Source organism: Hoplias malabaricus, chromosome 11 (assembly GCF_029633855.1).
Source record: "Hoplias malabaricus isolate fHopMal1 chromosome 11, fHopMal1.hap1, whole genome shotgun sequence".
In the NCBI taxonomy this organism is placed as follows: domain Eukaryota; kingdom Metazoa; phylum Chordata; class Actinopteri; order Characiformes; family Erythrinidae; genus Hoplias; species Hoplias malabaricus.
In genome coordinates this window covers 32,688,065-32,714,387 of record NC_089810.1, presented here as the reverse complement: position 1 = coordinate 32,714,387, position 26,323 = coordinate 32,688,065, and the positions used below count along the sequence as shown (strand labels likewise).

Here is a 26,323-nt window from a genome sequence, read left to right as displayed (position 1 = left end):
CAGTTACAGTGCGGCAAGTTTAACAAAGCTTAGAATTCCTGAGATGATGCTTGAGGGCTTAAAGATTGATGTTTTAATCGTTCCAGTGTCCAAGGAGACAAACACAGACAGCTCCTGCACAGCTTCGGGAACAGTACTAAAATATTGTGATGTTGGATCTCGATAGTGAACAGAGCAGAGAGACGTCACTCAGCGAATAAACCATAAACCTGTATCATCTCCAAAGACGTCAAAGTCTCGCAACCCAACAGCCGATTACACAGGTACTTACTTTAAACTCTTTTATATCACAGTGATCCACATTAACTGACTGTCCGACTAAACGAGTAACAAAATAATTTATTAAAAAATTGCCCTTTAGCTACTGGAAGTTGCTCTGAATAGCAGTTTTTTTGGGGGAAATTCCGCTTTATTATTCATGAATGTATTGTTTATTTATTTAATTCGTGCACTTTGTTTTTATTAACTTTTATTTAAAGGTCAGCCAGGTCAAACGATACTTTCAGCATCTTTCAGACATTCTGCACACTTTATACGTTCTCAGGAGCAGGGGTAAATTTCGTTTGTACCTACAAACATGTTGAATCCTGCAGAGCCCCTAAGGTGACATGGTGGGTTTATTTAGCAAGTCGTGGCCACTATATAGTATTTTGAGGCCACAAGATAGTATTTTGAGGCCACAAAATAGTACACTGAGGCTATGGAATGACTGCTCCTCCTGACAAAACTTGTACAAACCTACATTGTCTTCCACCACTTCTGCTATTTGATTCTCCTCCAAATCTCTCCTGGAGAAAGTTCTCTACTTCGCACTGCTTTTCCATGTCGTCCATGAACCTCAAAGCAATGTGCATTAACGTTAACCAACTGCAGTCCAGTGTTAGACTTAATCTCAAAGATTAAATGTGTGGTTGTTCAGCTGCTATGCCAATCAAACTTGTGTGCGTTGTAAATGGAGGTCCCTTGGTCCAAGCTTCAAAATACTATCTTGTGGCCTCAATATATTATTCTGTGGACTGAAAAAATACTATATAGTGGCCATGACTTGCTAAATAAACCCACCATGTCGCCTTAAGGGCTTCGTAGAATCCGGATATTTACAAAGGAAGTGATTTACGAACGATTTACGTGCAAATTCGTTCTGGTGTTTCATGAATGAAGCCCAGTGAGTGTACACTGAACTGGACGTGAATGTAATTCACTGTGGTATTAAATAAGGTATTGTGCAACTGCATTCTAATAATATAGCAATAGACTCATGACTCATTAATTACAGATTTCCAACTAGTAAATATACTCCACATAATAAGATACTGAGCATAGCACGCTGGATTAAGGCTATAGATCAGTTCGTTGTCTCCTTCCTCATTTTTTGTCTGCAGAATTTCTGAGGTTAAATAAACAGCCGGTTACTGAAGGTCCTTTCTTAAAAACAGCGTGGTCATTCAGGGGCCCATACATCAGCGCCTCTCGGGCGATAAAGCCATGGGGAATTGGAAGTGAGGGCTTTTTCCAGGCTGTCTCCAGAAGAGTGAACATATGAAATTTATGAGACGAATCTGCGGTCGCAGGAGTGAAGGTATGTACGCAGGAGCCAAGACTCTGAATCAGTCCATTCAGGGGTAGTGTCACAGACTACAGTGCATTTATTGCTCTGTGTATATGTTAGCCCCCATTCACTCTGTTCTTCAATGGCCTGTACCCTCACAGAGCAGGTAAGATCTGGGTGGTGGATCATTTTCAGTGCTGCTGTAACCCTGAGATAGTGTTGGTGTGTTGTACTGGTGCGTGTGGATCAGACACAAGAGCGCTGCTGGAATTCTAAACTGTGACCACTCACTGTCCACAATGTTACACACTCCTACCTCGCTGGTTCACCCTGTAGATGTAAAGTCAGAGACAGTAGCTGATCTGTTGCCACACATTTTGTGTTGGTGAGTGGACACAGGACGCTTCTGGTTGGTGACACTGAAAGTGACACAGAGGGGTTTTCAAAACTCCAGCAGCAATGTTGTGTCTGATCCATTTACAACAGCACAACACAAACTAACAAACTACCACATGTCAGAGTCACTGCAGCGCCAAAATCATACCTGCCCTTACACAGCAGTGGAAGCAATAGAGTCACGCTCTCAGAATGTCTCGAGGCGGCTGAGTGCTGCTGTGTGGTATGTTAAGTTGAGGCCAGGGGTTTGTTTATTGGGCAGATAAGGTTAGTAATGTTGGAGAAATGAACTAAGTAGAGGCTCAGGTTACATCTAGACATGAGAAAACTGAAAGCAGGGGAAAAGAAAGAAAGTAGAAGCAAAGAACTGGTGGCTTGGTGTCTCCAGGGTGTGTCTGAGGCAGTGTTTCCCAAGCCTGGTCCTGGGTTACTCTTGAATCTGGGTGTTCTATGAAATCCCCTTGCAGTCACAGAAGCTAGATAATGACTGGAATCGCTGGGTTACTCAAGGAACAAGAAAGTGTTGTGACGATCCATAAAGGATCCCCAGTTCCCTTCCAGCACCAGTTTGGTCTGAGTGTTTCCTGCTCCACCTTAAATGGTGCAGCAGTGTGGTTCTCCTATTGACCATAACGTTATTGCCTCTCAATATTCGGGGGACAGCAAAATACAAAGTGGCTGTTCACTTCATATTATCCATACTCAGGGGTGGGGGGGGGGGGGGGGTCAGACCGTGCTGGACTTCAGCGTCCACACCCTGGCCGTACTGTCCTGTCTGTCGCTGGGCTGTGGAGGCCACCAGACCTGGCAGGATATAATTACCTCCACATCTGTAATGGATTACAGCCTTCTCCACACATACACTGCCCGCCATTCAAAGGCCCCTTTATGGAGCAGTCGGCTTCTTACTGTTCCTTATTAGAGCAAGTGCACATACGGAGCCATGCAGCATTACTCAGCGCACTCCCGACTCATGCAAATGTTCTCTGGACGCATGAATCCACACGCTCCCAATGTCCGTGCGCATGCAAGTCCTTTTACTTCAAGTAATTATGTGCAGAAACACTCGCAGTGGAGTTTGCCCACATGCAGAACACTTAGCTTTTTTGAGCACATAAGCATTGCTCATTTTCTCCTGCCGTCTCACTCTCTCTAACACACACGTCTCTATTAGACAGGCGTACACCTTGGTTAGACATCCTCCCTTTCCCTTCAGGACAGCTGCTTCTGCCCATATTTTCCATGCCTCAGGGAGACTGTACACACACTACACAATACACTACCCATAGACCAATGGCTCCTTAAGTTGGGGGCGGGGGCACAGCAAGGCAACACAAAGTGATTTGTCACTTTATCTAGTTTTGTTCAAACAGAAATTGCAGTTGTCTATGAATCAAAGTTTAAAGTAAATTCCCAGTTCCAGTTCCCAGTGTGTCTCCTCTATATTCACTGCAGAAAACTGAATTCAGCTTTATGCGGTATGCACAATGGATGCAGGGTTGGGAACATTCATCTTATATAATCTCCATAGAAAAGCATCAAATAAACGGCTTAATTAACACTCAATGTCCCTAGGCACAATGGCTAGCGTTAGCGACAAAGCTATCTAGCATTGGGATGTGGAGCAGTGGAACCAAGTTCTCTGGAGTGTGACAGACCTCCATCTGAATGCCTTTGGGACGAGCTGGAGTCGCGTTTATGATGGCGACATGATCATTCGTCAGTATGTGACCTCACTGTGTCGTGTCTGCCAACTTTATTAATATAATGTAAATACAGGCGGGCGGCACGGTGGCGCAGCCGGTAGTGTCGCAGTCACACAGCTCCAGGGACCTGGAGGTTGTGGGTTCGATTCCTGCTCTGGGTGTCTGTCTGTGAAGAGTTGGTGTGTTCTCCCCGTGTCTGTGTGGGTTTCCTCCGGGTGCTCTGGTTTCTTCCCACAGTCCAAAAACGCACGTTGGTAGGTGGATTGGCGACTCGAAAGTGTCCGTAGGTGTGAGTGAATGTGTGTGTGTCTGTGTTGCCCTGTGAAGGACTGGTTCCTGCCTTGCGCCCAATGATTCCAGGTAGGCTCTGGACCCACCACGACCCTGACTTGGATAAGCGGTTACAGATAATGAATGAATAAATACAGCCTTAGAGCTACAAGGCTAATGTAGATGATGAGTACTAAATGCTTATATCCCTCCAGTTGTCCATCAGCAAAGTTCATGCCTTGATAATCATTAAATTGGCTAAAGATGGTAAATTCAGATTTCACTTTCAAATTTTTAACCTCCAGAAAACATGAGTGAAACAATTCAGTTGGATGGAAACTCCATGGATTTAGGTGAGCACTGTAAGAAAAGTCACCAGAATGCCTTAAAAACTTTCAGTTAACTGAATGTCTGATAAAGGAGAAAGAACCAAAGAGAAACTAGGAAAGTCTAGTTTGGCCAGAACACCATTAGCCATAATTACAGAGGTGTTTCTGGCATTTCAAAAAAACAGGAAAGCCCAAAACATACCCTAGGCTTTGGAAGGTATGGAGAAACTTTAGTGCTTCATATCTTTGTGTGGTTTTTATTGTGTGATTGTGTTGTACAGAAATCTAAATTCTGAGCCGTCCAACTGAGCTTGTGAACTAACCAACAACAAGCCGGGGCTCTGGCAAACGCACATGGTGTTGCGCCAAACACAGCCCTTGAAACAGAGCGTGTTCCTGTCTTATTTCCCATTATTCAGCAACGGTTCGCGCTGGGGTACCTGCTGTTGTTTGGTTCCAGGTAAGAATGAATTATTCTGGCTTGTGGAAACACGCTGAACAGTTCCAATTTAGTTTACAAACTGGAATGTGAAATATGGCTGAAATAACAGTGTAGTAGCGCCAACTTGAGTTATCGCTGTGAAATAGGGCTGAACTTACCGTTCCTACTCTGGCAAGTGCATTTCAACATTAGGAGTCAGTAGGTCAGTCAGTAAGTGAAAACGCCTCTTCTAGGCCGTCCCAGAAGGCGGTCCGGCAATTACCATTTAATGCAATAATACAATGTGGCCTGGTTAATGCTAACCATATTCTAAGTCTGTGAAGACTATAAAAAAACACTTGAAGGACTGAAGCTCAGTCTACACACACACAACGAAAATATTTTTACTGAGCACCAGACCTTAAATAGGGTGACCAGACGTCCTTATTTTTAGACTTATAGAAACATCCGGGATTTAGTTTTTCTAGAGCTTACAAGTGAACGAGAAGTTTCGTTCACAAACTAGTCCCGCCCTCCCCTACTCCGATTGGTTCACTTGAGAAGGGGGGCGTGGTGAAGTAGCCTAAACTCTTCTGATTGGACGGTCTGACTGTAGAGCTACCGTTATTGGTCGATAACCTTCTCTGTAAACATTTAATTTAATCAGTCTGCATGTCAGTAGTCCTTATTTACCTCAGGCAAAGCTCATGTACCTACCCTCATCTCGAGCAGCTATGCCGAAACGTAAATGTAAGTTCTCGGATTAATTAAAAAAGAAATTCCCAAGTTTTGTGTAGCAAATAAAGGTGTAAAAGATCTAAAAGCACACATAGGTTCAGCTAAGAATACAAGGGGGGGCGTGACCTCATCACGTAGTATCTCCATTTAAAATTACAGGTTTAAAATGCTTCACTGATCTGTAATAGTTAGAACAGGGCCTCTGCAGTTGCATCTCCAGGTTCAGCACTGCAGAACCAGCAATAACGTTACAATAATGTAACTTCTAAAGGAGGGTAAGAAACATTGCTCCCTCCACTCTCCCCCTTGATTTCAGTACAGTGCTGTAAGTGAATTGCACTCTCCTCTGCAACTATAGGGGAGCCCAGGTGCAAATCTTACCTACTGTGCCTTTAATGCCATAAATTTATCCAAAAACCTTTGAGTGCATTTCGAATACTTGGCAAACTTTTATGAAATCACACTTTATTTTAACCCTGTTCATTCGTAAATGATATTGACAGGGTGTATATCTGGTTGAAACTAAACGTAACTCACCTTTGAGCTTTGAATCATTGACATTAGAACAAGCAACACTGGTTAGCTTCCTGAGTTTTATTTTTATTTTTTAAACATATTAATGCAGCTACCAAAGGACAGCCCCTTCCATTAATACCTTTAATAATAACTTTTATTCAGTTCTATAAAATGTGTGTGTACAAAGGTTTTTAAGCTTTCCCTAAATATTTGTTTATTCCTGAAAATCAATTCAGTTTTAACCAAACCCCTGAAGAATCAGCCAGCCTTGAGGAATGTGGTCACATCGGGTGTGAAATCAGCTTCTGAATTCCTCCAACTGAATCTCTGTGTGCCATTCTGGCCAGATATGTCTAACATGAAACCGCTCATTGCGAATAGGATTTCACTCATGAGAGTTGCTGACTGTAGGGACACAATGTGTTTACAGACTGAAAACTTTATAAATTCATTCAGTCTATAACTGCTCATCCAGTACAGGGTCACAGTGCATCCAGAACCTACCTGTAAACACTGGGCACAAAGCAGGAACACACCCTGGGCCTCGTCATTCACAGGACGAGACACACACCTATAGACAACATTCGTGTCGCCAGTCCACCTACCAACATGTGTTTTTGGACCGTAGGAGGAAACCCACACGGACACAGTGAGAACACACCAAACTCCTCAGAGTCACCCAGAGCAGGGCTGCAACTTATATATCCCAGTCAATTTCATCAGAACCTCAAAATGGACTTAAAGAGATGATCAAAGTACAGGTGTCATTAGATTCTGGACATTTGTAACAGCGCAATCACTAAGACACTTAGTACAAGGCCAGTATTTATTAGACACCAGATCTAATTGAGATAAGGGGTGTAAATGCCTTCACCTGTTTTTCTCCATCTTCCTGACAGTGTAGCAGCCACTGTTTCTTTCCATCATTCTACCTCAGCTTTACCTCCATTCCATCTCTGTAGGCCTTCTCTTCTCTTCCCCTTTGAGGCCACCCTCCATCGTCCACAGAAGGCCCCCTTGTTCTCCAGGTCTTGCTTTTCAGGCTCCCCCTCTCTCTCCTGCTCCCTTAGTGGAAAGTGATTTGGGGGCCAGGTCGGCTGGAGCGAGAGGCGCAAGGAACCATAATTACCTGGTGCCACCTGAGAGCTCCAAGCAAAACACCAGTGCCTGTAATTAAAAGAACGAAAGCGGCACATCTCTTTCTCCTCAGCCGTGATCAGGGGGCCCCCGAAGCGTTCAAACTCAAGGGGAGGAGCCGGAGGGGACCGAAGCGGTCAAGACAGAAACAAGCATCATTCTGCGGATAAGAAAACGGAAAGAAAAACCCTCGTCGGCTTGTTATGACTGCCACGCTTTCACACCTCCAGCGTGACCCAGAAGCTGCTGCCAACATACACGCACCGTCGCTCCAGTCCAAACCTCACTTTTATAACAAGCTCCAACCAACTGCTCTTTTATAGAGTGGGCTGGAGGCCCCAGAAGGAAAAGACCAAGACAAACTTTGAACATTGTTCAAGGTTTTATTAAAAAGTAAAGAAAGAAAAATAAGAAAAAACAAAAACAAAAAAACAAAATCAACCTCAGGTTGGATCCCTAAGCTGTCCCCAACACCCCTCCTCCCCCTCCCCATATAAGGTTTTACAACTGGCAGTGGTCGACTGAGGCAGGCTTGGGCTATTTTTCATAATGAAACCATACACACAAAAAAACCCACAATATTTTTAGTTTGATTTTTTCCAAAGGGGAATGACTCCTGATCCTGATTGATTGTAGCAGACAGGCTATAAATACATACGGAAACAAGGACATCTGATGTGTTCTTCAAAATAAGTAAATAACTAGTGCTCTGCTCGCTCTTGCACCTCTACAGCAGTCTGCTCGGATTTGGTCAAAAAACAAAAACAACATGAAGCCAATCTATTACATCCTGCACCTCATGAATATTCAGGGAGTCAAGCAGCAAGAACCAAAAGCTGTGGACAATGAAAAGAAAAAGATCTCCAATGAAAGAACAGCAAAGATGCTCAAAGCCTAATTAACAATCCTGGGATCATAAAACGCCTCCCCCCTGTTTACACTAACCTCAATCACAAACACCTCCTTTAGAACGAGCCATCGTCGACAGCCCTCAGACAGTGCACCTCGAATATCTTGAGTTGTGGATCTAGAAGGAGCTTCTGCTCAATGTTTACTGAGCAATAAAAGAATGGTAGGTGCGTTAAAGCCGGTCCTAGATCAGTTCTCTCGTCCCGAGACGATCATTTTAAAACGTGAATGTCTGGCGAGGTCTAACCTGTCTTTTTCAGGGTCTCACAGACGAGTCTAACTCTGTACGAGATCATCCAACGATGCCACAAAGGCATTCCTCACCCTGCTGTTCACCTAAACATATCCAAAATCAGTTAAATCAGAAATCATGAGCGACCACATCCAATAACTAAACAAAGCTTTGTATTTACATAACAACATAAACAAAAAAGGGCCTGGTTCACTCTAATGGATAGACTACATGACAACTTAAGCCGTACTGCACTAAATAGAGGTTTAAAATATATATACTGCAGATACACATGTAAGAGTCGATCTGTTTTGGCTCTTTAAAGCGCAGGTACTAAATGAAGCCATCTATTCATAAACAAACACAAAGCTTTCTCTTTAGATACACCAGCAAAGCAGTAGGAGAGCGCCATCTGCAGGTAAATATGAATAATGGCAGCAAGAAATGACCAGATTTCAAAGGGTAGGGTTTCTAAAACTTTCATACCCTTCATATGTACCACTAATTCTAATCAAACACAAAAAGACGACTGAGAAGACACTAAATGAGCATCAGAACATGTGTCCGTAAGAAGTACGTGACATCTTCACAGGGGTCTGGAACTCGGAGATGATTTGATGGCATTTTATCTAAGGAGGCTGGAGGAGGGAGAAGAGAGAAAGCAAAACAGAAAAGAGGGCGGGGGGATGGAGACCCCTAAACTTCACTATTATCACCAGGTCATTCAGGACTGAAAGCAGCTGGACAACACAATGTCTCACTCTCCTTCAAAAAGAAAAATTGTCCACTAATCTTTATTGGAAAACTGCAACAAAATGAAGGACAAAACTGACTGTGGAGGGTTTTTTTTTTAAAACAAAACGGAGAAAAAAGAAAAAAAAAAAACATACGAAAAGAATATCGTCAGTTTAACTCACTCACTGGGATTTCATTGTACTTTCAAAGACAACCCAACACAGCCCCCCCCAAAAGCCCAGACTGAAACTGGGGTGCACCAATACCATGGAGAAAATAAGGGCTTAGATCCAACTAGTGACTCTACACCAACATGAACTGGTCTCAGAGACTACTCAAATCTGAAGCGATCGATACGGCCACTTATTACAATTAGTGCCTTCTGCTCATGTTTTTTTCAAGAAAAGATCTGAACGCGGCAGACGTGACTGCAGCTAGAGCAAAAATGCTTTATTCAGTTATAATTGTACTCTGAAAAACAAAATCACAATGTTACAAAATAAAAAATAGTTCGATGCTGGTTCTCTGTATGACAACAGTACAAAGTAGTATCGGTGCACCACGTGAGCAGCTGCAGTTTCAATTCTAGAGCATCATTTTACAAAAAAGCTCGCCCCAGAATATCGAGTCACAGCTGACTCTGTAATTAGCTGCCCTGCCTGACAGTCTGACACTCATCAAAATGAGACACGGACAGGTGATGTACGCCAAAGGACAAATGCTAAACCGACCCCCTCCCCCCACCCCCTCCCCAATGATATAAGTGGCTTAAGGTCAAATTTGAAAGGAAAAATGTCTTAAGCGCTCAGAGATCATCTCATCAGAGATCATAAATTTCCTGGTTGAGAAAAAAGGAGAGTCACCAGTAATAAACGACTTATAAATATAAATCAATTTTCTTTTTCTCTTTTTCTCTTGTCGATATGAACGTAAAACATCAAAAGAAAGTATACCAAGTAAAAACAAATGAAAGGAGAGAAAAAAATAATTCTAAATGGGACAACCATGGAGGGCTCTGATTTTCAAAAGATGCAAAGAGGGTCCACTTTGCAGTTTGGAATCAAGGGAGGTAGGAGAAGAGGGAGTACGAAGAACAAAACAAAACAAAACAAAAAAAAAGCAGCACCCTGCACTTTATAGTGAGCGTTTTTGCCTCTTGGAATGTCGATGGCTGGCCGAGTCCTCCTCGCTGCTGATTTCTTCATCCTCGGCTGCTTTCCTTCCTGAACGCCTCAAGCCAGTTCTCCTGTTCTCCCTCTCGCTGTCGCTGTCCTGCTCCCTGTAGTCTTTGCGGCTCGCCGTGACCCTTGTCCTCTTGCTCTTCCGCTTTCTGGTGTCTTCTTCATCCTCATCTTCGCTCTCGCTGTCTGCCTGTTTGCGCAGTCTGCTGCTGTTTTTCGACCGGCTGCTGATCTCCTCTCTGCCTTTAGATGCTGTTCTACTCTGCATTTTCCTCCCCACCTTCTCCTCTTCTTCATCGTCCTCCTCCTCTTCATCCTCGGCCGCTCTCCTCCCTGAACGCCTCAAGCCAGTTCTCCTGTTCTCCCTCTCGCTGTCGCTGTCCTGTTCCCTGTAGTCCTTGCGACTCGTGGTGACCCCCGTCCTCTTGCTTTTCCGCTTTACCGTCTCTTCTTCATCCTCATCTTCACTCTCACTCTCTGCCTGTTTGCGCAGTCTGCTTCCAGGCTTCGAGCGGCTCTCCTCTTTACCCTTAGATGCAGTTCTGCTCTGCCTACCGTTCTGCATCTTTCCTCGTTTATAATCTACGTCATCGTCGTCGTCATCATCGTCTTCATCCTCATGCTGCGGAGCGTTGCGTTTACGAGCTCTTCGGCGCGTGTAGATGACCCCCGGTAGGATCTTGTGCAGCAGTTCGTTGAAGGCCTGCTCAGAGCGGCTCAAACACTGCAGGACGCTGCTGCCTGGCTGGTTGTACTCCTCGGCATTAGAAAACACAAGCTTCATGTCCTCAATGAAGTCGTGTGCACCACGGTACTTCAGGGACTTGAACTTGTTCTGCATGGTGCTGAAGTCCATTGGAGTGCTGATGATGTCCTGATAGTCTTCGGCCTCCTCCGTTGACACTGGCTCTCTGAAGGGGGAAGGGGAGCAGAGGGGGAGTGTAAGGCGACTCATGATTTTCAAAGACCATTATCAACAAACCAAACTCGTCAAACAACAAAAACTGCCCTTCCTTCATATATATATATATATTTTTTTTTTACATTGAGCAGTTACTATTTTGGAGACATTACATACATGAGAATTTAAGAGCTACAACAGGTTTAAGAGAAATCTGCTAAATAACTGCATTTTTCATGAGAATTCTAAGTGTCTACTTCAATGTTTTTTTATAACGGTTTTAAAAATGAAAAATTTACCTGAAAGGCCAGCTGTAACGAAATTTAATCAGTTTCTGGAGGATCTCTTCACACTTCTCCAGCTCCTGTGCCTGCTTGCTCTGTCCTGTTCTCGAGCTCTGACGCACCTGAAAAAGTCAGATTACATTCTAATAATCAGCTAGAGACTTTGAGATCTCAACACGGTCAGAGCGCTGGGTTTCCCTTGGCGTATAAGAAAATGAATAAGAGTAACAATGTCAAGTTTAAAGAAAAAGAGAAACAGACTTCCTCACCAGTTCTTCGATATCTGCGGGGTTGCTTGCTGAGGACCGTGACTTCGGAGTAGTTTTAGGAGTTGGTTTTGAGGCTACTTTAGCTCCTGCTTTAGATGCAGACCTGGCACTAGAAGGGGAGCTTTTCTTGGACGAGGACTTGCTCTGGTTTTTGGACTTTGCCTTCTTCCTCGGTCTCACTGTCATATGGACATCAAAATGTGAGTAGAGAAGAACAGCCAGAAACAGTTGCTAACTAGAGATTAATCAAGTAAAAGACTCACAGCTGTGTCCCGTGTTCCTCTGCTCCTCTTCCTCAGAGTCGTCGTCTTCTGATTCATCCTCATCTTCCTCCTCCTCCTCTTCTTCATCTTCGTTGTAATTTCTGTCACACAGAAGCAGAGGGGGTTTGGCTGTATACTGTTGCCAAGAGCGAGTTATTATTTTCTTCCTGAGAACCTCTGTTTATAAAGTGTGTCTCCATGGACTCCTGATAAGTGTGTGGAGTGTTCTCACCTGCCACGAGAAGAGCGTCTGGCCGTGGTTGGCTGGCAGGCAGGGCAGAGCCATTCACCCTCGGGAATGCGATAGAGTGCCGGACGCAAGCAGAAGAGATGGAAGGCCTTATTGCACTCGTCACACAGAATCAACTTATCGTCGTCCCCGACTGGAAAAGAGAGGATTATCTTCCTTGTAATACCAGGAATATTTATCTATGCTATTCAGCATGAGATGTAATAATATATTTGTATAGCACCTTTTGTATATAAATGCAGCAAGAAGTGCTTTATAGACTTTATAAATTTTTTAGCTTTTTTCTTTTTTAACTAAAGAACACCATAGAGTGTAACCACAATGAAAATCATATTGAACGTGAAAATATAATACAATGTAAATAAAACAGGAAAATATATATATATTGGCAAAGAGCCAATTAAAATTAGAAATCATAAGTTAAATTGCAATTTTTATTATTTTTTTTAAACTGTGTTTAGAGATTAAACATCAGGAAGATAGTTCCAGGGCTTTGTGCCATAATGGCTGAAATCACCCTCACCAATTTTCAACATGGTGTTGGGGACTACCAACAGATTACTGTGGACAGACCCGAGAGCCCTTATTGGAACCGATTAACAATCATTTCACTGATGTATACAGGAGCATAACCACTGAGTTATTTAAAAACCAATACTAGAATCTTAACCTACTCTAAAACAAGTCCCTTCTCAGTTTATAGTGCTCCTTGAACCTTGAATTAAGCTCCTTACCTTTCTTGCGGCACACTTTGCAGCGAGCGTTCTCTGCCGACATGTCCCACTTGATGCAAGCATCAAGCATCCCGAGGAGGGCATGCATCCGGGAGAAGGTCTGTGCTTCACGAATGGCAGCTTTCCACTTCTCTACTGCTGTTGCCACCTACAGGCAATGAGATAAACATGATGCAATTTGTTCTACAAACATTCTCAATCTTCTTCTGGAGCACCACTGACTTGCAGCTTATTAATCAGATCAATCTTGTTAGCGCAGAGAAAGAAAATATAAAAAGGAGAAAGGCACTACCGTTCCACATAATACAAATGGCAGGATTCTACTAAAAAACAAAAACAAAAAAAACAAACACCTAAAAGTCCCCAGTGCAGGGCGATATTAGTGCAAATCAATATCACGATTTATTGTACATTTTACCACGATTACGATTAATGAACAATTATTTTGTTTTTGTATTTTTGCCCCTCATAGTTCAGTGATGAGGCTTGTACTGTAAATATGCTCCAGTATTAAAGCTGGAAATTTTTTTCTAATGCTGCTGGGAGCTTGTTCCTCTCTTGTTTTTTTGAGCACTGTTTATATCTGGTGTGCAATTGTGCTTTGGTCATTGAAACGCTGTTGTTTTTTTCCCCTCCATTGTTTACATTTGACTTCTTTTTGTACAGTTTTGTCTTAATTATAGTCAAAACACAGCACGTCCAAGCCACAGACGAGGTATTTTTCCTTTGGTACGAGTTCCTCGAATCCCTTGGTCGGCCTCTGCATTTAGGTTGCTTCCATGTGGCAGAATCACTACAGCTTGGTAGCGTGGTTTTAAAAGGGACAGTACATGAACACACAGTGGGGACATAAAAATAACCAATATAGACAAGATTATGTTAATTAGAATTTCTGAATGTCGATTTCGATTAATTTTATAATCAATTGCCCGGCCCTAAAAGTCCCCATCACTTTCAAACTCTCAAACTCACCCTAGCCTCCTCAGCCAGTTTCTTTTCTTCATCAACCTCCTCTGTCTTCCCACTCTCTTCCCCCGCCTGCTTCTTCTTCTTCTTCTGTTTGGGGGCCATGAATCCCTGCAGGAACTTCTTAATCACACACTCCTGTAATGTGATCACACATTCCCCAAAGTCCTTCAGCTTCTCCAGACCTCGCACCTGAAAAAGCAAACACATACGAATAAATAGGTTCTCTAAATTCAAAGGAAGAGTTCTCTGAGGGGTCAAAGAACAAAAAAAAGCAAAGTAATACAATCAGCGACCTTAAAATAAACTGCAAAGGAAATATGCTTCTAAAAGATTAAGGTTAACACCACCCTTTACACAGTCTCTTACCCGCTCCTCAAACTTGGAGATATCCTCCATAAGGCCAAGTCCACCTTTTTCCAGGCGAGATGCCACCTCAATAATGTCACTACGCAGAAATTTGAGGAGTTCCTCATGGCCGTCGCAGGTGCGCAGGCCTAAGCTGCCTTTCCTGCAAAGGTGGATGGAATGCAGGATGTCCTGGAACCTAAAGTGCAAACCAAGTATAAGGTGTTGGTATTAAAAGATAATAAATGAATACTATGTCTATGAATAGACTACCTTCAAACAAAGTTTTTGAAAAAAATTCATTAGAAAGGGAAAAAAAAAAAAAAAGACATATAAAACATATACTCACTTGACTTCAAGGCTGAGTTTCAGCTCGCTCTCTCGCACACCTTGTGAATGAAGACTTTCTATAAGTTCCTCTAAATCTTTAGAAGAGTCGCACACAAACCTGAGAAAAGAACAAGTACTATAAATACTGTGGTTAAAAAAAAAAAACTACTCTCTCAGTGAACCTTATACTATGTGCTCTCTTCAGTTAATGCAGTATAAAATAATGTCGAGGCTACACTGGAAGCTGACTCCTGTGAACAAAACCAAAAAGTAATCTTAAGCAATTTAGAAACCTTGGCTGGGGACGCACATACATTAACCCAGAATCATTAATTAAACACACTACCCTGAGCTTTGCATCACGCCGTATCAACAAAATATCTCACATAAAACCAAAAACAAGACATTCAGTCAAATAAACATTGGTAATATTCTACATACCAAAGGTTCTGGCCTTGGTTTGGCACAGAGGTCTCTATACACGTCTCAGGAACTGGCACCATCTGCTGGCCATTCTCGTTAGTGACACTGGCTATGCTTCCCTCATCATCTTTTACCAAAAAACAAGATGAAAATTACAGTTTAGGAAGGTTTAAAGTAATATTTGACCACCCAAACCAAATAAAAATAACATTTAAAAAAATAAAAAAATAAATAAAAATAAAAAAAGCACTTACCCTCTGTGTCCTCCTCTTTCTTCATCTCATCTTCATCAACCTCCTCCTCCTCTTGCCCTGTTGGTTTGTCCTCAGAAGGTAGAGTGAAGTTATAGTCGATGCTCTCATGTACCCAACCTTTCTCAATATAAAGCCCAGGAACCACATCGGAAAACAGCCAATACCTGCAGAAAAAAGCAACAGTGGCATGAGACACATTTTCACGGTGAAAACAGAAATCAAAAAGCATAAAGTACAAGAGTCAATGTCGTTAAAAAACATAACACTAATTATTACTATTATACTAATATTACATTTACAGAAAGTGGGAAATTTAAATAATTGGTAGATGTATACCGGTTGTGGTTGCGGTCTGTGCCGAGTGGTGTTCTCCTCATCACGAGCTTGGCCTTCGCGATGCCCTCCTGAAACGCTCGCTCTGCTGCCACCTTCTGCTTCCGCATCCGCTCCTCCTCAGCCTCCTTCTCCATCCGCTCTACATCCAGACGCACACACACACGATAAAGCCTTACACTCTTTATGACTGAGTGCAACAAGCAATACGGACCTTCAGCATTATTAAAAATGGATTGTGTCCATTTTTAAAACCTGTAACAGCTGTGAACTAGCACCAGTACATATTCAGGATACACAGATATTACATTTCTCATGGACACCAATCAGCCGTAGCATTATGAACACCACCTTGTTTCTACACCATCAATCCTCCCACCTCCACTGACAATACAGGAGCATTTTGTAGTTTTACAAGTTGTTTTGCAGTCCCGTTAGTCCCCTTTCACCCTGTTCCTCGATTGTCAGGATTGTCAGGTCCTTCATTGCTGATACAAGCGGATAGACACAGCAGTGCTGCCGGAGTTTTACACCCATTAATGTCACTACTGGACTGAGAATAGTCCACCAACGAAAACACCCAGCAGACAGCGTCCTGTGTCCACTGATGGGCTAGAGGACGAACAACACATCTGTAGCAACAGATGAGCTACTGTTTTTGATTTAACATCTAAAAATTAGGTGTGTCTAGAGTGGACAAGTGAGTGAGCACTGTTTATTTTAATAAGAATTTATGAATAAATAAATAAGCAGTTCTACAAATTTTGAAGTCCATCTGTTGCTCAACAATTTGTATTCCCTCTCTCCCCCCATTCTTCATTTGTCAAAGTGCACCTGTATGGTCATTGTAGCAGAGAGAAGGGACAATGAGTGGAGGCGGACATAATGCTATGGCTGATAGGTGTATCTAATCACTGAGACCAAATTCACCTTTTTTAGAATTACACAGGGATGTATTAGTCAGTTACTTCAATGTGCGATGCTCTCAGTTCTCTTCCTCTCACCTTTGTTCTGTCGTTCCTGCTCTTCCTTCTCCTTCTTGGCCTGAATTGACATCAGCCTGCGGCTCTTTACCGTGCTGATCATGTCCTCCGGCTCCATGCTTGCCTTCACTTGCTCCTTCTTGGCGCTCCCGTCCTTCTTCTTTTCTGCTTTGCCACCACAGTCCTCAGTCTTGGCACTGGTGCCTCCTGCAGCCATCATCTGCTCCTTTCTCTTTTGCTTTTCTGCTTTCCGCCGAATGTTGGCCTCCTTCAATGTTGCTATCCGCTCTCTCCAGAGGCTAGATGCACGCTGCTGTATGGTTTCCATGTGATCCTCAATAGAGTAGGTCATAAGGATGCGATTGCACAGAGCCACCAGCAGGCTCACTTTTTCCGGAGGGGTCAGTTCGAACACCTCCGCTGTATCCAGGCGATCCAGAAGCTCGCTGCTCACCACTTCGTCATAGGTGCTGCTGCCAGACCACTCTTCCGAGCTACGGCTGCTCTCGTCGCATTGAGAATCCGACGGGCGCAGGCACAGGCGCACCAGCTCTGACACGGAGTGCATGGTGAGCGGAATCTCAGAAAGCGGCATGTCGAGTTCGCTGTAGTGCTCGGCCAGCTCGTCCTGGAGCAGAGTCTGAAGGAGAACCACCAGGACGCGGTTGAGGTACAGAAAGCCACCCTTTTCTGCTGCCAATGCCTCAGTAAGAGCCTGGGCTGTGATGGGGTACTGGTCATCGGGCATCAGGAGTTCAGAAAAGCAGCTGAGGAAGTCTGCCACCATGGCTACGTCTCCAAACAGTGCATTGGGCAGGCCCTCGGGCATGTCGACCAGTCGGAATGTAGGCAGACTCTTCCCCTCAATCTCCTGGTCCTCGTACCGGCGTTGCAACTCACGACGAAGTTGCAACTCCTTCTCACGCCGCTCTTTGGCTTTCTCCCGCAGCTTTTCTTTCAAATCTTCCCGCTTCTTGCGTAGCACCTCCTGTTTCTCCTCCTCACTCATGAGAGCCCATCGTCTCTTTTCCTCCAACCTCTCCCACCGCTTCTGCACTATGTCTCTCAGCTCTTCGGGAAGGCGCCCACGGTCCTCCGGCAACAGCGTCTTCGCAGCCCTGGTCACCAGGGAAGACAGGGCATTCTTCTTGTCTTCTTTACCTTTGTTCTCCTTATAAAAGCGCAGGAGGGAGAGGGCCATGGGAGGCAGAGGTTTTCCTAGTTTGGGGGTTCCAAGCCCTGAGCTCCTCGGTCTCTTTTTGGGGCTGTCTTTGGCAGAGGGGCTCTTTGCCATATCAAGCAGTGTCATCTGTTTCATTCTAGGCTTCTTGGCGCCTTTCTCGTCTTTTCTGGAGCCTTTCTGGCTGTTTGGCGTCTTGAGCCCGCTGCTCTTGCGACCTTTCTTGGGGTCTGCAAGCTTCCTGCTCTCTGATTTCTTAGGAGTGCCTGAATTTTTCACTTTCAGTGGAGATCCATTCACTTTCTTCACCTGTAGACAGGACAATGAAAAAGAAATTAATTCAGACAATCACACGTTTAAGTTAAAGATGTTTAAACACTGAATTTTCTCACATACAGTAAATCATGATAAAAAGCCATGTTAAACACATACTTGCATGTTTGCCCAGAGGGTTGGGCTCAGAGGCATGTTTTGAGAGTCTCTTTTTTTCTTTCTCTTTTTCTCCTTGTCTCCTTTCTCATCCATCTCCAGTCCAGACTCTGAAGTCTTCAGCTTCTTGCTGGGTTTCCCATCTGGAGAGCTGAGACTTTTTCTCTTGGATGAAGGATTTTCTGCCAAAAACTACAGGCATATTTAAAAAATAAATAATTAAAAAAAAAATTAATCGCATTACTTTCTTTTATAGCCTCTACATATTAATGGAGCATTTAGTCACACAGCATTCCTCAGAACAATGTACATTTCCAGAACATTACTTCATTCCCAATCACCATAAAGTTCCTATCAGGAACTCTTGAAACTTCAAGACCAGCTTCTATATAACAAAGACATGACAGCACTGACCATTTCTATTGCTACACTGAAGAAAGTATATTTTTATGCACTAACAAACTGAATAAAACTACTCCTGAGACCGCTAATTTGTCAAAGATCTACCCACTGAAATTACTACACGTTACCTTATGTGGGTCTAGGAGGAAGTCACTGAACTTGCTGGGTAGGTTGTATTTTTTCACCAATTCATCTTCCACCACCCACGGAGCGCTTTCTCCCATACCGAGCCTCAAAGCATAGTGTCTGATGAAATAGCGCACAATCTCTTTATTGGGAGGTCTCTCGGTCCTGAAGAGGCTGTCCGCGGGCACGTCACTGATCACCTTGTCCTCATTGATGAGCTTCACATCATATTTATGGGGCAGAAATTTCGGCATTACCCATTTCTTCTTCTCCTCCTTCATACTGGTCGGGAGCTTTCTGGGAGAGCGTCGCGCCCGATCACCTACGAGGACAAAAGGATGTTTACATATAATGCAAAAGGAAAATGTCAGAACACAACAATTTGTCCTGACTCCAAACGTCAGCATCTGCTCTTTGGACAACTTTGCTGGAACTTGTGAAGTCTTACTGAGACTTTCTCTTTTGTTGTCCTCATCTTTGGGCTGCTCTTTCTTCTGATTCTCCTGGCTGGCATTCTCCTTGTCACTGGACGGAGAATCACAGGCTCCCTCCATCTTTTTCTCTGCCTGTTCCTCCTGAGCTTTTTCCAATGGGTGTGTCTTCACCACTTTCACCCTCAAACTTTTATCCTTACCAACCTAAAGGAGACAGCAAGGCAATTTATAAAACAGGCACAGAAAGACGGGGGGGATGTGCAAACCCATATCCTATAGCAAGGGAAATTCAAATTCAGTAAGTCCAGTTAGAGAAAATGTCCTTAAGCTAAAGTTTGGAACATCATAACGTCTAACGTGCATCATACATCAGTGTCAAACTGTACATTGAAGTAATCTAACTATACCAACATCTTATATAGCACAGTTTTTAAAAGTTTTATCCCTAATGGCACATCACACATCTGCTTTTAATAATCACCAGTCTCTGAAGACATTTTCCCTTTCCAGAGAAAAACATGCATCTCTGTTTTTGTTGATCTTTAATTTACTACATCATTTTAACACAACAGCTGTCTCATTATGAACAGACCCATAAATAGAAATACTCAAACGATATGTGGGATTATTTTCAACGAAAGTCTGTGAAAATCAAGCTTTTTTTCTCCTGTAAATTCACTACTTTGGAGATGCATATTTTTCATCTGACAGCGGCATAAGATGTTTCTTTAACAGAAGCCAAGAGGAGAATAAACATGTATGACTCCATTTTTTTCTCTTTAGAGCATTCTGTTTGAATTAGCTTTCCTCTGACTTGCTTTCTTCTCATACCACTGTTGCTTGCATCATATCTCCCAAGCTGTGCTCATAATAATGCACAGATCTGATCACATGAAATTGGTCTGAGAGTGTCCTGAGCCAGTAAACCAGTCCTGTAAAATCTAGAATTTATACCTTGATTAAAATGAAAACACTCAAAACATTTAAAATTATGTAGTACTCAATGTTTTTTTCCCCATTCAGGCCCAGGTCTGGATATGACCTCTTATGGGCTTTAACAGGTCAGAAAAGCAAGAAGAATGAGCTTTCAGACGTTTAACAAACTGGTGTGTTATATTTCCATAATTTCTTTTAAGTACTGTTAAACAGAATAAATATATTTTACTGCTTCACTCGTTTCTTCCACTGAAAATAAGCCATTTGGCTGCTACCGTGCACAAGGATAAGACTTCCTCTGAATAAAAATGTTGCAAGACCTGCTTTCTTTACAGATACAGAAATTAAAACATAAGCCAATAACATCTTTTCCTATATTTAAATAACAAATAGTGATTATGAAACTTTATAATTGAACTATTACAGTTAAGATTAACATCTAGGGGTAGGCCATTATGCTCAATTACTTTACCCTAACACATACACAGCTGAACAAATCAGCAAAAGCATAAACACTTCCTTCTTGTTTCTGCCCTCATAGTCCATTCTCTCCGCTCCACTGACCAGACAGGGGCACTCTGTAGATCTACAATTATAGACAGCTGAAGTGATGCTCTGCATACTTTGTTAGCCTCCTTTCACCTTATTCTTCAATCGTCAAGACACACCACAGGGCAGGTGCTATATTTAAAATATCCACTACTCAAATGATACCTACTCTGTGGTGGTCCTGTGAGAATCTGCTACAGCCTGTTTCTTAATTGTACAACTATGAAGAGCACACACAGTCAGGAGACAATGAGTGTAGAAAAAAGGAGGTGGTAGTAATGTTATGGCAGATTGGTGTAAACTGAGCATAGGATGAAAAAGATAACTTCAAACAACACTTTTGCAATAGACTGTAATAATCACCATATTCTGACACAACCACAACGCACCTGACGTGCCAACTGCCATTCAACTGTGTGTATAATGATTTTGATTCTTATACACACATAGCATTTCACACATTCTTTGCTCTGTAAACATCTAGACTGGACACGGTGGACGGTTTTCTTTGAGTAATCACAGGAAATTGCAGCACTGATGGCAATGCTCCAGTCTCCAGCTAAAAATCTTACCAGGAAGTCGCACTCCTCCCCCACGGCGTACTTGGTAAGAACTTCCACCCAGGCCAGATCCACCAGTTTGTCCAGAGACACCGTGTTGTGATGCACAATCTCCAAGACTGGCTTCTCGAACCACACAGGGTACTCCTCCTGCAGCCTGAGAAAACACAGGACCATCCACGTCTTTCAGGGATACAGTACTCAGATTTCCAGAAAGGACAACATAACATTACCACCTGTGACTCTTTTTAAAACGAGTTTCCTGGCTTGGAGACGAATTTACAGATTTGTCTTAGAAAAAAAATGATAATTTTATTTTCTTAACTCTCTGCTTAAGATAAAAAGGTTCAGCGAAACGTTTTTCAAAAACCTTAACATGTCACCTTTTTTATTAATATTTCTTTTAAGAAATATTCAAAGAACAATTAGTATTCTATAAAAATACAAATGATTTACTATTTTCTTAATATTATGAAAGCCTCACACCTGATTATGAGTTCAGGTAAGCCTCTGAAATAAGAGTTTAAATAATTAATTGAATTACTATCAACAATGTCTAATTTAAAAAGATTACAGGTGGATATTATTCTTAAAGGACTGTTGATTTCTTAAGTAATTTTTGGCAAACCATCACTTATGGTTCTCATTTACAAACATTTTTTGAATGCTTAGTTTTATTCTGCCTTTCGTCCATTAATACTGCCAATAATGCCCAGCACATTAGTAAAATATGTCTCGTCGCATTTATAAATTTTAAAATTTAGCATTAAAAGCATCACTACAATTTGCCCACAGAAGAAAAATAAATAAATAACATAATGAAGTGTCTCCCCTAAAAAATCTTAAGCAAATAATTATGACTTTCATAAGACAACATTTGTGAACTTATGATCTTTCGGAGAATCGCAATTAAAAGCATTCTTATGAACTTCTTAGGGTTTAACTTAAGATCCTTTGTAAGTATTTCCTTAGGAAAATTTTGTAAATCTGGCCCGACACAGTAGGTGGATAAGAAAATGAAACAGATGCCCAAAAAGACCTGCCTCTAGCAGAACTTCAAACCGTAAATGTTTCAGTGAACCCCAGACTTAATGAGAGTAAGCCATGAAAGCAAAGAAGAAGAAGTTGTTATGGAAACAACAAGTGGATAGGACCCAGCAAAGGATGTATTTCCTGTTTTGGTCAGTAGGGGGAGCCATGTGGAGGGAAAAAAGAAAAACATTCAAAAGGAACAGACAACAGGCTTCACTTCACTAGTCTCCACTGTGAACGTCTGCCCACTTGTGCGCACGGACATCTGACATTTGCAAGAGGGCTGCGTGAAAGAGCCATGCATCACTCGCAATCTCACCGAGTCGGTGCCTACATCGAGTGCGGGATTTTTCATGAAAGGTCATTTTTTCATTACACTGCTGATGAAATTACATTGAGGACGTTTGTTGGATGCCAATAGATTCTCACAGTGAGCACACACTGTTATTAAACTGGAAGGAGTGGGACGGGTCAACCAATGAGAGCAGGGGGGTGGGGTCATGTGGCTTTCACTTGACTCAGAATAGAGTGACAGGGGAGGCAGCTAGAGCTCTGCTGATCCTCCAAACGGTGACAAGGGATAGGCTCACTGACTAAGGCTCTGACACACACACACACACAGAGATAGAGTAATAAAAATAAAAACAGAGAGACAGAACAGATAGGAATCAACAAATAGAAAACAAGTAGCAGCTCATAAGGCAGGCTCATGTTCAGTCATAAAGCACAATTTGTATACTAAAGTATTCATGCAATCTCTCTTGTGGTTTACTCACAGCTCGGTGACCTCCTGTTCCTCCTCCCAGGCTTCCTTGTGAGTGAGCTGGTTGCTTCCCGTGCTTTTGCACGTCCAGATTCGCTCACTGTATCTCTGCAGTCGCGCTTCATACTCTCTGAGCAGCAGGGTTCAGGACAAATACAGCTTGAGAAGACAAACATGTGCAGGTTTCCAGCTACAGCAAACTTGCATCCCCAAGACAAAAAAATGAATAAACAAAGCCACCAACTCCACCAGCACCCATACAGCTGAGTCTAATCAGGTGGAGCTCTGCTTGCTGGGTCCTTTGAGAGAGGGTCCTCATCCATAATTAATTCCAGTGTAGTAGTAGAGCTCAATAATTAAAAGTGAAGAATAATCCATGAGCATATTTATGAATAAGACGTTTTATTATTAGAGGATGCTTTGGTTTGATGTACTGCGTGAACCATGACAAAAAACACCCATTTTCAATTGCTCTAAACATGTACCCATTAATTTCAGATCCATTCTAGTACAGTCCTATTAGATATGCCAAAATTTAAAGGCAATTCTTGATTATGATTAAAACATAGACAACATTTTGGCTGTCTTCTGCAGCTCTCCTTGGCCAAGCCAGGAAGCCACATGTCAATAACACCACGGGGAATCCCAACAGCAATACTAGCGCACAAAGTATGCCATGTGGATGAATAAAAAGTCAAAAGGCAAGCAGTTTAACAGGTTACAAGTGCCAGTCACATGGCAGCCACCATGACTGTTTATACTCGCAGCAGGTCATTTATAACTGGTTTACTCTAGAAACATGGCCTGGCCTTGGATTGTTCATCTGTGCGACTGTAGTTTTTAAGTCACACATCATCCTTTAAAATGTGACCGAAATAATGAAATAAATCAACCTGTTTTTCACTGTTTTTTTGCTTGATTCCTTTTCCACAAGCCTCATGAATCTAATATGGATAAACAAGGTCGAGCAAATGCCGAGGGCCACAATCCATATCTTCTTAATTAATGATTTAGGGTGTTGATCTCAAAAATGTGAAGGTTGTGTTCTTGGTCCTCTAACTTGACCTAACACACAATAAAAATGTAACACCAGCAGGGCATGAATGACACCCCAATTTTGAAAATACACACACTGCCTTAAGAGAAAGGAAATGTCCACTGCAGACATTTCTTTGGTTGACCTCTGCTTTTTAATATTTCAAAAAGGTTTATTACTAATCTGGAGCCTCTTATTACATTACAGTTGCTTTACACAACTTTAGAATTATTAGCAAGAGAACATCTGCCAATGTCTAAATTCACCTTGGATGTAAACGTACGACATTACCACCATTCACTACACACGGATCTATGATTATGAAATTAGTTCCTGCCTCTATATCCACACACCACGCCACTCTACCAGTTGACAGGATTGGTTTAATAAATTAGTGATGTAAGAAACAGTGGCTGTCTGAAACTGTGCGTTTGAGATTGTGACTGGAACAGCGGTTTGCTGAGCCATGGTTATGCTGCTTATTTCTCTCAGAATATTTAACTTTTCACCAGACGGAGTCATTAAAATAAGTGTAATATTAGGGGAAAATTTACTTTAGAAGCTTAACAAAATTAAGAGGTAGGTTTTAAAGCTTGGGGACTCCGTTTTTTTTGTCTCCAGTAAAGGCCATGGAGTATCTATTCGAGTTTAGCCCCCGGGGAAGTCTGGACCCTCAAGCACGGGGCTGGCTGCAGCGCTTCTTAGTCTCTGTAAACGGCGGGTTAACGCAACAAGACCCGGCCTGTTAACGTTACCTAACTCGCTAAAAGTCTCCCGCCCGCCATAATCCCTCTGAACGCCCGACCTTCTTGAAATAACGCCAGCCTTTAGCGGTATTACCCCGTTAGCAGGTTAGCTCCAAGACAGAGTCCCTTAGTCTGAGCTAAGTGTGGGGAACGAACAAATACCAGACTCTGTCTCAAATGGCGCCATGAGCCCTACGTAGAGCACTATACAGGTCCACAACCCCTATATAGGCCAGCTATGTGCCTCTTATTTTATAATGAAGAACAGTCCTATATGTGTACCAAGGCGTCCCTACACCTGTCGCTGTATGCTTTGGATATTTAGAGCACCGTCGGTCTGATATTTTTAAGGTTTGGTGCCCTACGGAGTGAACTAGGCTAGTGAGGCGAGGCGCCGTTTGGAACGCTCCCATAAACAAAAGCCCAGCTAAAGAAAACAGGCTACCTTTCACGAACAAACACACAAAAACACTGGCCATAAACAGGTACAGCGCAAAGAACACGACCCTTGCGTCTGTAAATCCCTTTTATTAAGCTGATGTTGAAGATAAACTCCATGCTCGGATTTTCCGCTCCACCTTAAATGGCTGTGGTGGACCGGGAAACTAGAAACGAGAAAACAGACGGGCTTCAGCTCGGGAGTTTCTGACAGGGCGCCCAGAGTCTGACTCGTTCAGCTTTTAAGGTGGAACGGAGAGATCTAATTCCTGTCATGAGCTCCTTAAAGCCTTAATGTAAGTGAAACCACATTTAAGGTGGAGCAGCAAGTATCGTAGTTGGAGATGTTGGAGAATTACAGGCTGAACTGAACTGAACCGAAAGAGAAAGAGTAAGACTCTGAGAAGATGGAAAGAAAGGATACTCTTTGTTCCTGAAGGCCTCCTTGGTGTGCTCGATGATGTAGAGCTGCTCCCCGGGGCCCGGAGGCTCAGACGGCGGCTTGGCGAGCGGGTACGGCTTCCGTCCGAGCAGCGGAGCCATGGTTCGTTCAGTCAACAGACTCTCAGTGAAACCTCACCCTTCCGTGCAGCGGAAAATCCTCGCGTTTAAACCCGAGAGGTGCCCGAACATGAGGCCGCGGCGCCTCCGACACTCCGCGCCGGGCTAGGCTAAGCTAGGCTTCAACAACAGAAGTAAAAACAATAATAGCACACTTCAGGTCTAACGCTGGAAGCCGCTCCGACTTCGGCCGCTGCCGCATAGCCAGCAGTCTCCGTCTGCTCCTCAGCGTCCTGCGGTGTGAAACCCGAGAAAAAGCCAGCACTGTTTCGTTCGCTCCGCTGCCGAAGGGGAACTTCTGAAAGCCGGGAACAACACGGCGTCCGTCCGAGGGCGTATGGCGCGCTTTCTCTTCTGAGCCCTCCCACAATGCTCTGGGCCTACCCTCCTAGCCGCCACCGTCTCGCTCGCTTTCCTCCCGGTTACTTTCCTTACTCTGCGCTTCAGACAATCCTCCACACCGCCGACAACGCGCGCGCGCACACACCCGGCTGAAAAACGGCGGGAGATGCTACTCCAACGGCCACTCTCTTCACACACAGCAGCCCGATCACTCTCCGTTACCCAGGCAGCCAGCAAAGCAAAGACTGTAGCCCCGCCCATCGACAACCCCTATTGGCTTCTGAAAATACCGCGCCCGCAGTGGAGCGATTTCATTGGTTCTCACAATTGTC

At 43.2% G+C, this 26,323-nt stretch overlaps 1 protein-coding gene across 1 annotated transcript; it reads right to left on the bottom strand.

Annotated features, from left to right (window-relative positions):
• Positions 1-7,426: 7,426 nt before the first annotated feature.
• baz1b (bromodomain adjacent to zinc finger domain, 1B) lies at positions 7,427-26,218 on the bottom strand. Its single transcript, XM_066684711.1, has 19 exons — positions 25,513-26,218; positions 22,882-22,998; positions 21,086-21,230; positions 19,043-19,232; positions 18,597-18,916; positions 18,070-18,258; positions 16,479-17,946; positions 15,478-15,616; positions 15,142-15,305; positions 14,906-15,014; positions 14,484-14,582; positions 14,156-14,333; positions 13,793-13,978; positions 12,821-12,968; positions 12,069-12,219; positions 11,837-11,937; positions 11,574-11,752; positions 11,320-11,426; positions 7,427-11,030 (listed from the first exon to the last, which is right to left on the bottom strand). Exons 1-19 carry the CDS (start codon positions 25,629-25,631, stop codon positions 10,073-10,075), a joined length of 5,067 nt encoding a protein of 1,688 aa, XP_066540808.1. The 5' UTR covers positions 25,632-26,218; the 3' UTR covers positions 7,427-10,072.
• Between the last annotated feature and the right edge of the window lie 105 nt (positions 26,219-26,323).